General features: G+C 44.6%; 1 protein-coding gene across 10 annotated transcripts in view; it reads left to right on the plus strand.

Moving 5' to 3' along the window:
* ANKRD6 (ankyrin repeat domain 6) overlaps positions 1-15,900 on the plus strand; it is a 118,315-nt gene that overhangs the window by 70,110 nt on the left and 32,305 nt on the right. For 8 of the 10 annotated variants that reach the window (XM_072855465.1, XM_072855464.1, XM_072855471.1 and 5 more), the window contains one exon: positions 12,151-12,407. In XM_072855465.1, the coding sequence (XP_072711566.1) occupies positions 12,288-12,407 (120 nt within the window). In that variant the 5' untranslated portion in view covers positions 12,151-12,287. Of the gene's footprint in view, positions 1-12,150; positions 12,408-13,048; positions 13,121-15,900 lie in introns of those variants that run through there. The other 2 variants (XM_072855473.1, XM_072855472.1) reach the window with 2 other exon arrangements.

Consider the following 15,900-nt stretch of genomic DNA (forward strand, 5'->3'; position numbering starts at 1 on the left):
TTTTTTTGCAAATCGCAAATAGATTTATGAAGCAAGTAATACTTTCATATCCTTTGCTATTTGTTCTGTACATGTTGTCCTTGATGGATGTTGTACATGAAGGGGCCAAACCCTGAAGATATTCAGTGCTCATTTTACTGCCTGCTAATGTGAACATTAAAATCGGGGACACTGTATATAGTGATAGGCACGATGACATCTACATGGAGAGAAAGTTGTCTGTTCTCCCACAACACAAATACATTTATTGATGTCTGAAAATATGCAAAGTAATTCAGTCTCCTTCCCTGGCAGAGGAAGATTTTCCCTTGGTAAGTTAGAGAGCTTGCTTCAGATGGTAACTTGGGAGAGGGTGGTACCTAACACTGAGAAGTACCTGCCCAGGGACCCAGACTGGAAGCCTTGCATCTCAGGGTGTCACTGCAATGTGGGGAGCAGACCTCCTAGTTACACTCTGCTGCCTTGTGAGCTACAGAGGTGGATGGGAAGCCATGATTCGGGAAGGTGCAGATTAAAAGGGGTTGTGGAAGCCAGTCAATACGTGTTTTACCTATGGAAGATGCACCTTCATAACTCATAAGAAAGCATCCCTTGAGGTTGTTTTAACAGGAAAAAAAAGTAAACTGTTTGTACTACAAGTTCATTTTGGGAGGAGGAGGGAGTAGTGTGACAGCTCCGTAGGCATCGTTCCTTTGCAGGACTTCAGTCTCACTGTCCTCAGCTTCCATGATGGAGACCTCTGACCCAAGGCCTGTGCATGAGTTATTGGGGAAGAAATATTAACTGTCAGTGTCTAAGGAGGGTCTTTTTCCCCCCGTAAAGCCTCCCTCATTAACATGCTCCCACCAGTGCAACTTCTGGTCTTGCCAGAGATTTTCCATTGAGATAATCCCTGCACAGCTGTCTCCTATCACCCTTGCAAGCTGACATGGAAACAGGATCAGCCATGCCATCAGCATTAAAAGATCTCAGGGTTAATACCACCATACAGTAAAGCAGCAAAAAAAAATCTGATGCATAGAACCCTTTCCAAAATGCATTATTTAATTATTTTTTTTAAAAAAGTGATTTTTATCACCCAGACTTGTTTTTTGCAAGGATTTGACTTAAGTTATCTAGATATTTTGGATTGATTAGCAGCTGTGGGGTGCTACTAGTAAAAGTAATTACTTTAGTCCTGAGAGGACTGCAGCATGTTTTAAAATACGACGTAACACTCGTTTAACACAATAAAAAAGGGTTTCCAAGTAGATACTCTCTTGCTGCTTGAAATGTTTGTGGGTTTTGGCTTTGCAAGTTATTACTGCTTCTGTCCCTCCTGCTTGTGTAACTACACAGAAATGGGCGTTAAAATAGGCCCATTGGGCTCTTCACACTCACTGAAAAATAGAAACAGCATTTAACCGTTAGTTCACAAATGGGGTGGTGGGACAGAAAGGACCTGTAAGCGCTGCGGGAGGGTGGAGTGGGGAGGAGATGCAGGAACGTCAGGAGAGGAAATCCATGAGGATTTGGCTCCGCTGGGTCCAGAATCAAGAGGGTGAAACTCTGCAGGGGTGAGTGCCAAGAACTACACTTGCTTAACTGTAAAAACTGATCTCTGCTTCCTACAAGGCAGAGAATGACTGATTAGGCTGCAGAAACAGGTCTGGGAGTTTGGAGTGGGCTGGGAAGTGAATTTGATCTGTCTGATGCAGTTGCAAGGAAAGGCAAGCCTGGCTCTGGGGCTCTGGCATGCAGAAATGGAGCTGTGGAGGAGACCAGAGGGAATTATTAACTGGGGAGTTGTCATGACCTGAAGGGTTATCCGGCCTGCGGGAGTAAGATCGTGAGCGTGGGTTTGCAGGGATTCTGTAATACACAAGGACACGGAGGCTTCATCCTCTAAACTTCTCTGCTTTATTGTTACCAAAAATAACACAAAATTCACCACTAGCAAGTATACCTGTGATCAATACAGCGAATACATATATATGTATCAAGCCATTACAAATTACTAGCAGCAATCAATAATAGCAGCAACAAGTATATATATAATATTACAGGTTACTACAAACTTATCCCTAGTAAACTTATTGATAATATAACAGCAGATAAAATTAGGGTAGTTTACTTATATGCATGTATACGTATGCTCATCATATTGCCGATAGCAAGTGCATCAAGCCAGTCCCAGAAGGGGGCCAAACCATCCAAGAAGTGGGAGGACAAACTGAACTGACCCCAGAAATGGGCCTGGGGGGAGACCAATAAAGTAACAGGCAGAGTATCACTTCAAAGGTGATCCTTGTCGTGGAGTTGGGAGTCAGCCAGTCATCCCCAGTGGGGGTCCAAGAGCTTGTCTAGGAGATCTTGTAGAACATTCATGCAGGGAGCTCAACCTGTTTAGGAGAAGGAAAACTACATGCAGCATGGGAAGTTCTCAGAGGGAAAAGCTCCATTTTGGATAAAAATTAAGTCCTTTCTGTATTACAGAGACATAAGGGAGCGTAGGACACCTGAGAAAGCCAATAGGTGCTGTTAATTTCTGTCTTTCACCTGGGATGGCCAATAGATGGTGATGATTTCTGTTCTCTCAGACCAATTTTTATTTTCCAGACTGTTCTCCTGTTCTTGCAGTTAGAACAGCCAATGGCAGTTATTGATCCTTACTTTCTCAGGATGTTTTCCCCTTTTTCCAGATTATTTTTCATCTTTTCAGATGGTAAGTTGGTGTTACAGTCCCTTGTTTTTGCATTTATCGGTGGTATCTCAGGATGCCTCTGGTTTCTAGGTACCCAGCTGCACTTCAAAGATGCCAGCTGCACTTCTCAAGGATGCTGCTGGTTCCCTGGCTGGCAGTTCCCAGGCTTACAGGCCAGCAGGCATTTTCTCTGTCAGTATTTCAGCAGACATCTTCTTCGTTCAGTATTTCTCCCCTTGCAACCAGATCGCCTTTAGGGCTGCTCACTTCAAGAGTCCTCTGCAAATACTCTGTGTGGTTTTGAGTACCAAGCCTCAAAAGAAATACAGCAGAGGATGAACAAGTAGAGAGCTGGAAAAAGTGATCTAGGAGGAAGGGACAAAAGAACTTCAGTGCATTCTAATCTAGAGTAGAAAGCAATGAAGGATATGAAGAAGGGAGGGAGACAAGGATCCCCATCCACAGGCAGTGATTTTCCATGCTTCAGTAATGGAAATTGCAAATAGTAATGTCTTAATTAATATATTAGAAAAAGATTAGAAGTCATTTTGATAAAATGGCTTATTTTGTGGGAAAAAGAAGTAAGTGTAGTAATTATTTGGTGTACAACACTGACAGTATTGCAGCCTTGAAATCGCTGTTTATTGTCCTCGTTTCTGTGCTATTATATACCTCCACATGTAAGAAATGACGTGGAAGTCCAGTCTATTTGCTGAGACTGCTGACAAATGTATCATTTAATGAGTTGCAATTTTTTTGTCATTTATGAACATCTCTGCACTAGGATTGGAGTAGAGACCTCCCACACATGTTGTGTAGGATCCTGCGCAGCCATGAAACAGCAGCTTTGGTAGCTGACCTAACCTGGTGCAGAATTGAGCCTGTGGTCCGAAAAGAAAAGTTTCGTCCCCTTCACCTGCTGCCCTGTAACCTGAACACTGAGCACCATGAGAAATGCGCAGCATGGAGGCTTCGTGCACAACATCAGAGAGGCTTTGCTACCTTTCACCCAAAGTCACAGATAGGATAGGATAGGATAAAGTCCCTAAACTTACACTTTTTCAAAAGGCTTTGTAGTCACTAAAGTCTGGGCTCTCTCCTTACTAGGATCTCCTCAGAGATGCTTTTAAGTTGCTTCCCAGTATTTGGAGGCCATTTTTAGGCCTCTTCCAAAGTCTGCTGAGGCCAGAGGGAGCCCTCTGGTAGACCCAGCAGGTTTGGGACCTTCCCTAGAGTGGTTCCCTGTGTGAATCACGTGCAGCTAGTTTTAGCCCATCGATTATGGTTTTGCTTGGGTGTTACAGCCAGCTTCTTGACAGAGGTGCTGGGGGATCAGCACGTGGGTTTAGGAAGCCAGAATTACTGTCCCAGCTGTGCTGGCTGGCGGGGCGATGCCATGCCCCGTGCGGTGGTGTGCAACCTCTGTGCTCGCTTCCCCGCTGCGCTTGGTTTCTCTCACTTGCTCATTTTCCAGGGTGTGCCAGGTCCCTGGATATTTGTGCTTCCTCTTGCTGTTGCAGTACCCCGTGATGGGACGCAACTGGAAAAATTACCTTCTCTTGATGGTAACAGTGTGCACCATAACTGGGGCACATGCCGCTCCATGGGTTACAGTGGACATACTCAGCCTTTCCACCCGTGTTTGTCTGAATACGTCTCTCTCCTTCCCTGGCCACTGCATCCCTAGGATTTAATCCACTGACTTTCAGCTTGAGCCTCATTAAGCTTCTAATTGACACACTGCCTGCCAGACTCTTGTGCTCGTGCCAGACACCTAGCAATATTGAGGAATATTGTGCTAATACCATAGCATCTTGGGTACTCATGGCGTCTCTGTGATTCAATGCTGAACTGGGGGCACTGGTCCAGCTACCTCACTGTGTCTTCCAATGCTCTCCCAAGACGTCAGCTGTGACGGTACAGGAGGGATTGTGTCATTGCTGCTGGCAGCTCCTAAGTTGTGTTTTTCTTGAAGAGGAAGAACATCTCCAATGCTCTTCTGTCAGCAGGAAGATATTTTGAAGCTGGTAAGTGTGTGTTTTCTTCTTCCCTGCTCTGTCAGTCAGAGCATTTTCTGATCATTGCCTGGCTGCACATCTTTACTTGTGTTCATAAAAGAGAGGATCTAGCTCAAACAGAAGTTTGTGGCTTGGTGCTGGCTGGCATTAGGTTATCGTAGTGGTGTTTTCTGGCCTTGGAAAAAAATCTATAAATGTAGGAATTAATTTTTTCTTGAAATTTTCCAGCATGTCTTTTGCAATATTTACCTGAGTTGCCATTATGTGCTGGCTGGGAGAGTGTGGGGTTGCTTGTGCTGGCAGGGAGGAGGGTTCAGATCAAACTTGAGGAGGAGGAGACCTCTGTGCTGTCACACCGACATGGGGGCAGTGGAGTCCCCAAACTGAATGGCAGATACTGCCCGTGCTGTAGGTAATTTGAAAAGCAGTGTCTCTGAAACCATCTTTCTGGTATGGAGGTGGAGCAGGGAAGTCGGAAGGCCTTTCCTGGCAGTGGAGGGTGTACCTTGGGAGTAAGAAAGGAGGGAAGAGCAGCGGAGGAGGAAAGGGAGTTTGTTACGGAAAGTATTTTGGCATCTTCTGCTCCCAGTGAGGTTCTGCAGTCAGCTTCGGTGGGATCTGTGTGGCATTTTAATTGATTGGCAGGTGGCTCCTGCACAGAAGATGATGGTGAGGGACAGTTCTCCCATCCAGAAGCCCCACTGTGCGTGAGCGTAATGTAAAACCCCCCTCTCCCATGAGCGCAGCCGCATGCCTGCTTCGTTCCCAAGGTTGGGCTCCAGCACTTCTGTTAAACAGCAGTGAGCTGGAAAGACCTCCTAACTGGTTTTATGTAAATGGGAGCGAGATATCTCATGCATGTGTGTTTGCACACAGGCACTGTCCCCTATCAAACAATAGATACTGTTTTGTCATGTAAATAGTGCTCAACTGACGAGGGCTTTGAGCTTGCTTATACTGAATGGTCTTGACATGTGTGTGCACGCAGGTGTTGAAAGAGAGGGTGGCGAGAGTAATAAAGTTGTGAAACTTCAATGAGATAAGCCAAATAAAAACCTGAAATCATGTTATATGGAATGTGGTAAGTTTATAACCTGCATATTGGATAAGGGGGGTCAGGGCTACATGGCAAAGAGATAAGTAGGCAGGGAAGAAAAACAGTTGTCTTTGTACAAGGAGGTTAGTGATGTCTAACCGATGACTTGAAACTGCCTCTGATCTTCATCATTAGTCTCTGTGTGTCCGTGCCTCTCTCCAAAATCGTTCTGCTTGGTAGGTGCAACTTTGGAGGTTGGTTTTGGTGGACAAGGCATCGCCCAAGGGCTGCCGGGCAGCTGAGGATTTATATTCAGTGAAGCCGACGGCGGAGGTCGGGTGACAGAGCCGCGCTCGATGAAGCGGTTGGGGAACTGTAGTCACTGTTTCCCCACATTCACCGCCTGTGGGGTTGGCTGTTGGTCTGGCTGCAGGTGGCCACCAGCTGCGGTGGAGCAGTGACATCAATCAGTCAGTCCGATCTGGCTGTGGTGGGAAGCGCGATGAGCAGCTGTCACTCAGATGCTCCCTGGGAGGCTGCTAAATAGTCATTGTTGAAGTAATTAATAGCAACAAGTGGGAAAAAAAAGCAAAAAGCCCAGGAAATGTTTTCAGATGTCCCAGACCATGCTGATACTTTGGGTGATGAATCGTACAACTGCCCATATGAAAACTGAATAATTTTACTTGGTACAATAAAATATGCAAAGAAAACAATAGGAAAAAAAGCAGAGACCAACATATAAGCTACCAGACTTTCATGTAGGTGTCCAGTTCAACATGTTGATTGGTATAAAATCTAACTCCAAAAATAGTATTGGTGATGATGTAAAGGAAACTATGAATCAAAAGCATATTGTTCTTGACTTGGTGGGGCTTTGCTGTTTTCCAGATATAGCTGCTGCTGGTGTGGTTTTCATAATGACACCTTTGACTGGTTTTTAACTGTCTTTTGGGGCAGGAAGGGGCGAGAGGCAGAGTCCTTCCCTTAGCAAAATACAAACATTTTTCCTGAGTAGTTTATACTGGATCCGTGATGGAACTGGAGAAAAATCACTTAAAGGAAAGCAGTGCTGCAGGTCTTGGAAAAACCCTGTTAAAGTCAGTTGAGAGAAATGGCAGATATATCAGCATCCTGCAGTAAATGATAAAATGAGTTCCAGGAAACTCACTCTTTTCTAATACAATAATCCACTCTGCTGAAAAATGCTGTTATTCTAGAGTGAGTACAATCTTTGTGTTTATGTCATATTTTAAATATGACAAACCGCTTTGCAAAGACGCTGGACAAGAAAAAGAGCATTTTATAGATTTTAAAATTCTGTTATGTACTAATAAGCAAAGAAACCCATTTAGCTCTGAGAGGCGAGCAAAGAAGAGATGGGCAGTATTTAGACACAGGAAGTTTTCTTAGAAAGACTTTTTTATTATTATAAAATAGTAGCTATTATGTACCCTCCTATAACAAAATGGTCCGACTCCATATCTTAACACTGGGCTATTCTAAAATTATTTAGGATAATTTTATTCCATTATTTATGTCGCATAAAATTAAGCTACAGGTGCTGAGAGTTTTTCTTGGACTATTCAGCATCATTTCTGGTGATAAACTAGAAAAGAGAATTTGGGGTCCCTTGCAGAAAAGTGGGGTCCCTTTTTCTTTTTCTTTTTTTTCCCTTTCATCTTGTACCTTGGTACACACGGAAACTTTTTGTTAGCTATGTAAGCATTCTTTTATTCAGATACTAATTTAACTTGGTGATTGTACTGAGAGTGACCTGTGCTCTGGCATTGCATCTTTTCCATTTAGTGCAGGGAACTGTAAAGTTGGTTAGCTCATAGCTCTTAAATTTTTCATAGTTTTCAGCTCTTTTCTCTTCCCTCAGAGAGGAAGCTGGTTTTTTTAATCCTTTCTGTGAATTTAGGAGAGGCTATTGCCTAGCCTTTCAGTATCTGTGATGTTTGATGTGTCCTGGACTTTCCTTCGGCTTTCAAAAATCATAATTCCTGTACTTTTTTGTTACGGACGTGTAGGCGGTATGGCCACTGAAGCAGCCTGGCAGCAGTTTGGAGGGGAGGGAGCTGGGGAGGGGGGAGGTATGTAGAGTGTTTTTCGCCTGTTCTGCCAGTTGCACGGGAGAGAGGCCAGAGCTGCGAGCTTTACGACCCTGCCACCGAGCAGCCGGCTGCCCACCCGCACCGTGCTGTGCTGTCCCAGCCAAACATCTCCTGGAGCATCCGTAGAGTGGCGTGACTCATTGAGCCGCGGGCATCATCCGTGGGGATGCGGCTGGACCTCAGCGCCTGGGGACGACGGTGCCTTGCTGCTGCTGGTCGGGAATACTAATCCACGGTCAACTTGTCCTTTTCCATGCTCCGCTGATGGGGTAAGCAGGTTATCCTTGGAAAGGATTGCCCTGTGGCAGAGCAACTGAACCTGTGGGCATCACACCTGACTGGCTTCCCTGGAGAGGCTCGGGAAGTAGGTGTTGCTTTCCCTACCTGCCCCAGGTAAGTAATCTGATCTTAAACAAAGAAGCACAGAGATGGCTGTTTCTTATTTTAAAGTACGTTAAAGCAAAATCCTTTTTTTTGTTTTGAAGGCAGAGGGTTTGAATATTCCTGTGCTCTGTGCTTCCCCCAAGCTCCCGGATTTGGGGGGTGATAATGAGGGATTTAATTCTGGGCAGCAGGTGCTGGCAGCAGGGATGCGATGCAGCGCCTGTAATCATGTTGTCGGGTTCATTTTGCACCATCTGGGTGTGAAAGGGGCGGTCGAGCTTTTAATTGTAGTCCTTGGGCATCTGGTACCCTCTCCTCCTCCTGCTGTGGGTGCAGATGTGTTCAAGGAAAGATGCTCTGTGTGTCTGGGGCATGTAGAGAGTTAAAGCTGGCAGGGAGCGATGCCACTGCCCATTGAGCCACTGCGCTGGGGAAGGTCTGTTGGGAGGAGGATGAGAAGGTTGTTCCCCCTCCCGCTCCCAGTAGCCACCCATCGCCTTTTCCTACCAGCTCAGGAGAAAATGAAAGTTGGTCTTTCAGTTGTCTGGGCTTCCTATCCTAATCGGACACGCTTTTCTGAGTTGCAAATAATCCCAGCTGAGGAGATGTAAAGCAGCCGGCATGGGGAATGTGACCTGTTGTGTGAGCACTCGTCTGTGAAACAGCCCGAAGCGGGAGCCAGGCTTGTGACGTGACTGCTCTCCGGGAAGGGGGACCGATGACTGCTGGAGACTTGGACAACGTGGGAGACATCCGTAAAAGACTGATAGCTGAATCAACTCCTTGCTGTGCTTTTATGCATGATCCAAGTGGTGGAAGAGGCAAGAAGGCAAACTACATGATAACAGCGGTGCCATCGCAGTCTGGCACTCCAGCGTGGCAGGGCATAGCAGGCTGAGGAGGCTCATGATCTCCAGGGGGAATGTACTACAGTAATGGGAAGGCAGCAAGAGAGAGGGAGCAAAATCAAACTAGGGAGTACGATTTCCAGCATTTACCTTGCGTAGGTATGTACCTGTTAACCAGACTTTTTCCTGGCAGCGCTAAACTTTGCACTGTTGCGAGTCAGTTGAGGTATTAGTGTATGTTTCTAGCGGTGTGGCTAAGATGTAATGAACATCTACAGTTTCTGCGAATATGCTCAGAAATGTCAGTGTGTCAGGAAAATGTTTCCATTGAGATTTTTGCAGTGAATATGGAAATCTCTCAGTGACAATGATGTTACTGCTTTTTTTTTTAATTTAAGGGGTAAGAAAACCAAGCAGGGTCTGACGACAGATGTTTTAAGATGCACAGAGTTGTCAGTGTATTGTGCATGACTCCATCCAAAGTATAGGCAGCCAGGTTAGGTGAAAGGATGGGGACAAACAGGTGATGGTACAGTTCATCTGAAAACCATGGCTGCACAGGCAAGGGCTGGCACAGAAACAAACCACCCCACTGCCTGAAAAGCTCACGGAGAAAGAGGCTTCCCCTGCACTGTGTGCTGGTCACGGAGGGAAGGAGTGGGAAGCACTCCTGGGTTACGGAGATGCTGCTTTGGGATGTGATGGGAGGGTCAGGGATGTGTTGGGAGCAGGGAGGCTGGGCTTGGGGTGTTCAACTTGCTTTGGTAGCACAAGTCACTGGGAAGCAAATACTTAGGGAGGTGAGATTGAAACTTGTGTTGCTTTTCACAGATCAAATTACTAAGTGTAGGCCATCTGTATTTCTTGGCTTTTTTACATGGTTTGTACTATACCGTGCATGTCACTGTGCCAGAGGAGCAGGGTACGATGTGTACAGTGCTGCTGAAGGACACAAGGGGTTTTTCTTCTGTCTTCCATCTTTTCCGTGTTACCACAGTGTCCAAACTGTGTCCGTCACATTGAGGGTGTGGGTGAGACTGGTTCAGTGGCACAGGGTACAGCACCGCTTCTCTGTTGTCCCTTGTGCTGCCTTTGAGGCCCAGAAAGTTTTTGTCTTGTTTCTCTGAAGAAATGTACAGCTATTTCCACGTTGCTCCAAACATGTTTGCAAGAGGGTCTTAAAGAAAAACTAACCTGAGTCTTTTACCTGGAAATAGTATTACCTAATGCTTATACTTAGAAATCAAGAGTCAATTATCTGGAGTTATTTCCTCTGTGATGTAACTTTTCTATTAACCTTGGAGAAACCAGGAACTTTCGTGTGCTTTAAAGGGCCCTTTTCTAAAATGCGTGTAATATTCTTGAGCATAATATGTACCTCAAAGGGTGTTATAAGAAGTAATGCTTACAAAGCATTTAAAGATTCATTAATACAAATTACCATAGGAGTGCAAATTAAATCCTGCTAGTATCATCTACTGCTACAAATTAACCAACATGGTTTTAATATACGCGAGCTTGTGATCAAAAATGTTTAGTGTAGATCAGTGATCCTGCAGGGTCCAGGAACTCTGGATACCACTTTGATGACACAGAGGATCACAATATCCTATTAACCATTCATTTAAACAGGGCTACAGCACCTTTTTGTTGCAGATGTGTACTGGTGGATACGGCCTTACAACATTGGAGTGATGTTCATATAAAGGTCTCGCCCCCAGTATTTAGAAGATGGGGAGTTCATGTGCCACAACCACCCATGCATTTTCTCCTTGTTTCTGGGAGTGTCTTCCTGGTATGAGGATGGAAATTAAATCTTTCTGCTGTGCTGGCGATGATCTCCCTGCTGAAGCTGTTAGCAAAAATGTCTGTACTCTGAGGGGTGGGATTATGATGGGGAGGGTTTTGTACTATCAGCTAAACCAAGACAAACAAATCAATTTAGGGGGGCAGCAAAGCCATTAAGCAGTGATAGCTTTTAGTTATTGCTGTTTTGAGATGGATTCAAAGGGATAACATAAGGGTGAAAGACATTGTATTCCACTATCAATCTCCAAGATCATCTAGTTCCTCTACCAATTACCCTTAGACTATGCAAAGCCTGTAATACTGGTAGCTGATAGGGAGCAGTGCAGTGATATTTCAAGAGAGAGAGAAAGAGAAATCATCTGTATACACACTGGCTATCTTGAAGGTGTTTTTCCTGTACTGAAACAATTAAATACCTAAGTGTGAAAAGCACAGGTAAAGCTGAAATCCTCCCAAACTGGGCAGGTTCTGGATCCTACAGCTCAAAGTGATCTGCAGATACATTTTCTGGAATTATCTCAGAAATCTCTTTTCAGCTCCAGTGGTTCATTGGATGGGTCGGTGGAGCCTCGGAAGAAGAATATGAGTTTGCATGACGAGTGCTAAATCTGAATTGTTTCTGGGGTCAGTGTGGCGTGGTGTCAGCACTGTGGGGGAAACATCATTTCTCGCTGACAGCAAAGATGAGTGTTTCCCAGTTGCAGGTTGTGATCCTTCCCAAAGGTGCCCTTGGGATGGTTCGGGGGAGGCTGTGAAGCATTTTATACCCGTGAAGGAACAGTCAGCTGCCTTTAATTGCTGACTGCACTCCATCCTTCCAGGGCAGAGGTTTGTATATTTATATTAGCAGCCAGTAACTATAACCTATTCTCGTTCCCTTGGCCAACACAGGCTGAACTACTATTAGCAGTGGAGGTAGTTAACCCCATCCTTGGCTAATTAAAGTCTGGGAAACCTGCGGGGAAGGAGAGAATGAAAGGGTGCAACACAAATACGGGTTAGGCCAAAAGAGAGTTAAGCTCTCAGAAAGTTTAAGGATTTTTGTCCCAAACTAGGGGAATGAGGGTACATTTAAAATGTGCTACTGTCTACATCCCTCTGCACTGCAACAGAAGTGCAGTGTCTTCAGGAGGCTCCGAGGGTTTTTTGTGCCCCCCTCCCAAAGCGGTGCAAAGACGAACACTCAGGGAGGAGCCGCTGCAGTGCTTCCGTCTCTGAAACCTTGCTGATGGCAGTGTTGTTTTCTGATCCCCAGGTCCAGATGATGGCATAGCAATAACGTCACTGTCCGGGGAGCTGGGGTCCTTCCTCGCCTGCCTGCATGCTGCTTGAACTGATCCCAAGCCTTTGTTTTTGGACTGAAGAAACCTGAAAACCTTTCTCTCCTAATTCATGAGCCAGCAGGATGTGGTCGCTCTGCTTTCAGAACGCCTGCTCGTAGCCGCCTACAAAGGCCAAGTGGAGAATGTGGTGCAGCTTATCAACAAGGGTGCCAAGGTAGCCGTTACCAAGGTAACAAGAGAAAAACGCTTTGCAAAATCCCTGGGAACTAACATAACTCCTAGGCCATTGTCTGTGAAAATGCCCTCATAGCTTTACCATTCTGAATGTGACTGAGGTTAGCATTTAGATTTCCTTAAAGTTTATACTTAGTAGCTCATGTGAATTTACAGTATAGTGCATGTCTTGTATTTATGCACTTCCCAGCGGACGCAGCTGTGGTGAACGCCGAGTCCTTAGAAATGTAGTGTGTCGGCAGAGGGGCAGCGACATTTTTCAAAGCGTGCATTGACTCTTGAACACTGTGTGAACTGATGAATGGAGCGATTCATTGCTGTTGAGGGAACGCAGTTCAGAGCGCCCATCTTTCTGGGTGAGGGGATGGGGGAAAGCCACCTGTTGTGGTAGGGTGAAGGTAGGCAGAAGGCGTTTTTTTCCACTGAAGTCTCTTGGTACAACAGCCTCGCTTACACCCGACATCTTCATTGATTTGTGCCGTGTAGTCCCCAGTCAGTTCCAAACTTGGGGGTTGCAAACTGTGTTCCCCATACCTTTGAGATAGTCAGCATCAAAGGATTTCTGCTTAGATATTAAGAGAGTTCAAACTGATGTTCACTTATTCCTAATTCTCAACATGTTATAAATAATACTAGCGTATAAAAGATGAAATAGAAGTGGCTGTTGCAGAGAAGGTTTGATCAGCAAAAACCCTTTAAAAGAATTAGGTAAGTTAGATCTTTAAAGTTGTAACATAAAATTTGGGATGTCCTGTTTTGATGAACTGTTGTGCTCCATCATATCTAGTTTCATTTGTATTTCCATATTGGTTTTGAACATTATATATATATGGGAGCTAATATTTACAGATAGAAAGCAAATGTGAGTACATTTGATAAGTAATCTGTCTTTTCCTCTTTTTATCTGTCAGTGACAGTTGTTTTCAATCCCTTCGCAGTGTTTGAGTTGTAGATAATATTTATTTTGAAAGCTGGAGTGATCCAAGGACAACCGGTGTTTGTAAGTTTTATTTGCCAAAACTACGTGGCCTCTTGTTGGTGGATACAGAGCACAGATGTAATAAACATGAGTGGTCCCATAAATATGCCTGTTTGGCTCTGTTGTCCAAGCAGCTCTGTAGCTGATGAACAGCTATTAAAGGTGGTCAGTAATAGGTCAGGAAATACTGACTTACAGATGTCTGAATGGTAGCTTGGGGTTTTGTGTTTGGGTTTTTTTTTCTTTTTAAGAGCATGAGCTTTGAGACTGCTGAGGGTCGTACCTGAAAATACACAAACAATTGAAAGGATGCCATGCTTTGTATAAATTTGTGCATTAATGTAATTTCAAATCCAGCTTCCACACTGTTTGAACATAAAATGTGGTGTCCTTTGTAATGGTTGCCAGAATAATCATGACACTGATTTAACTGTTTCATGGAATTAGTTGCCGTAATCCAGAATTCAAATGCAAAATTGCCCCTTTCTCATTGTTAAGGTTGTTTATTATGCAATTATCAACACATTCTGTTAATTACAATAAGAAGCAAATTGTGCAGATCTGACTTTCAAACACAAAATCAGCTTAATTTATAAAATGCAGATTTGCTAGAGTTGACAAGTTTTTCTTTCCTATACGATATAGGTGGCTTCCTGCTTCTGCACTTGCTTTGTTGTTCAGTCCTTGCGTGGAAAATCAAAGCAAAGCTCACTGGGTGGCAAAACTGTGCCCAGGTGCAGAGTGTTGGTGTTGGAAAGCCGTGCTCACTGGTGAGCTCTGAGGCCAGCCCTGTAGCTGACCTAGCGCTAAGGGATTGTAGCTATTTTCTAGAGGTTGTGGGGCATCCCCATGGAGCCCAGGGAGGGGGGATGACAAAAGCTGGCCCTCTTGTCATTCTGGATGCATCCTGGCACATCAGCAGACAGCACAGACAAGGTACTTGAGTAGCCCGGTGACAAGCCCTGCACAGGAGAGATGAAATCAGATCAGCAAGACTGTGGAGGAGTGCACAGAGGAGTGGCAAGGCTCTCAGAGGAGTGACCAAGGCTACGTGTGTGGAGTATTTTGGAGGTGCTCATGCACTTATTCCTCCTGTGCTGTGAGCCAGATGATAGAGGTGAGCTCAACGTGAACCAAGAGGCATGAGACCAAGCTGCTGCCCTCATCAAAGCCCATCAGTTCAGGCTCAGTAACGTCCTATCCACATCTTCACAGCATCCAGTTTGCATCTGGCTCTCACCCAGCCAGCTAGCTGCATAGAGAGAGCATGTGTACATTTGCCTATGAAAGGCTGTATAAACATACTCTGGAAGAGCTTGGCTTGCTAATCTGGTGACACACAAAAGCTGGAAGGAGAAAGAGCCATTTAAAGTCAAGGACAAGGTTGTCACAGGAGCAAGCAGTAGAAATTAGCCTCAAGTATATTTAAACTGGAAATTTGAAGGGATTTTTAGCCATCAGAGAGCCAGGTTCTTGTGCAATCTTTCAATAAGCAGAAGAGGCACAAAATGAGAACTACTTTCAGGATAGGGGCTGTTAATTTTAGGATGGAAATTAGATGGCATGCTTGTTGTAGCGGAGAATTATTGATCAAGCTTTCAGATAAATTGAAACCCAGAGCCCTCTCCCCTCCCCAAGATAAAACTCATTGCAAATGAAGCATAAAAATAAATTTATTCACGTGCATGCCTTAGTTCTCTTATACCTGTATGTCTTCTGCTTTTATTCAAAGTCTTCAGTTTGTTCTGTCAAATTAATTTTAAATTATAGGGATTTGCTCCAAAGGAAAAAAAAAAGGGAGGGGGATTGTTTGTACTTCTCAAAATTCCTGCTGAATTCTGTCAGAGTTTTGTTGGAAGAAGACGTGCAGAGACAAAACTCTTTGGAGGGAGGGAACAAGTTCCCACACCACTTCAGGCTTAAAATTTATTTCTGATATGCATCTGTAAGCGTAGACCGATTCTTGTGGAACAACACCATGCAGAGCCACAGCTTGAAGTGACCAGGATCTAGAGCTAAATGCTAGAGAGTTCTTTATTCAAAACAGATTAATTGAGCATGGCTTAAGAATAACGAAGCATATTTTCTGTAACAAACCAAGTACTATTAAATGCTGGATAGCTGGCAAGCTCATCCAGTTCTATTTTTATCATATATAGGGAAGGTCATATGATCTGGTTAATTGCTGCTTCAGTAAACAACAAGTCAGCTGCAAAATAGTATTTCATTTTTGTTACCTCTAACTGTATGAATAAAAATTCAGTGGAGAATCGGTGTGTCCAGGTGCTCACTGCAGTGTTTCCTCAGGGATGCACTTGTTTCATTTTGACAGTGTTACTAGCAAGGCAGCTGTGCAGGTGAAATCAATATGGAAGTGTACACTCCAGCATCTTCCCTGACTCCAGTGAGGGACACTGGGGCTCTGTCCAGGTTTGGGGCCTTTTAAAATACATAAAGAAGAGCTGATGGCCAGCAGGTCACAGCGCTGTTGACGATCTGACGCCAGGGA

This window comes from Ciconia boyciana, chromosome 3 (assembly GCF_034638445.1).
Source record: "Ciconia boyciana chromosome 3, ASM3463844v1, whole genome shotgun sequence".
NCBI classification, from domain to species: Eukaryota; Metazoa; Chordata; class Aves; order Ciconiiformes; family Ciconiidae; genus Ciconia; species Ciconia boyciana.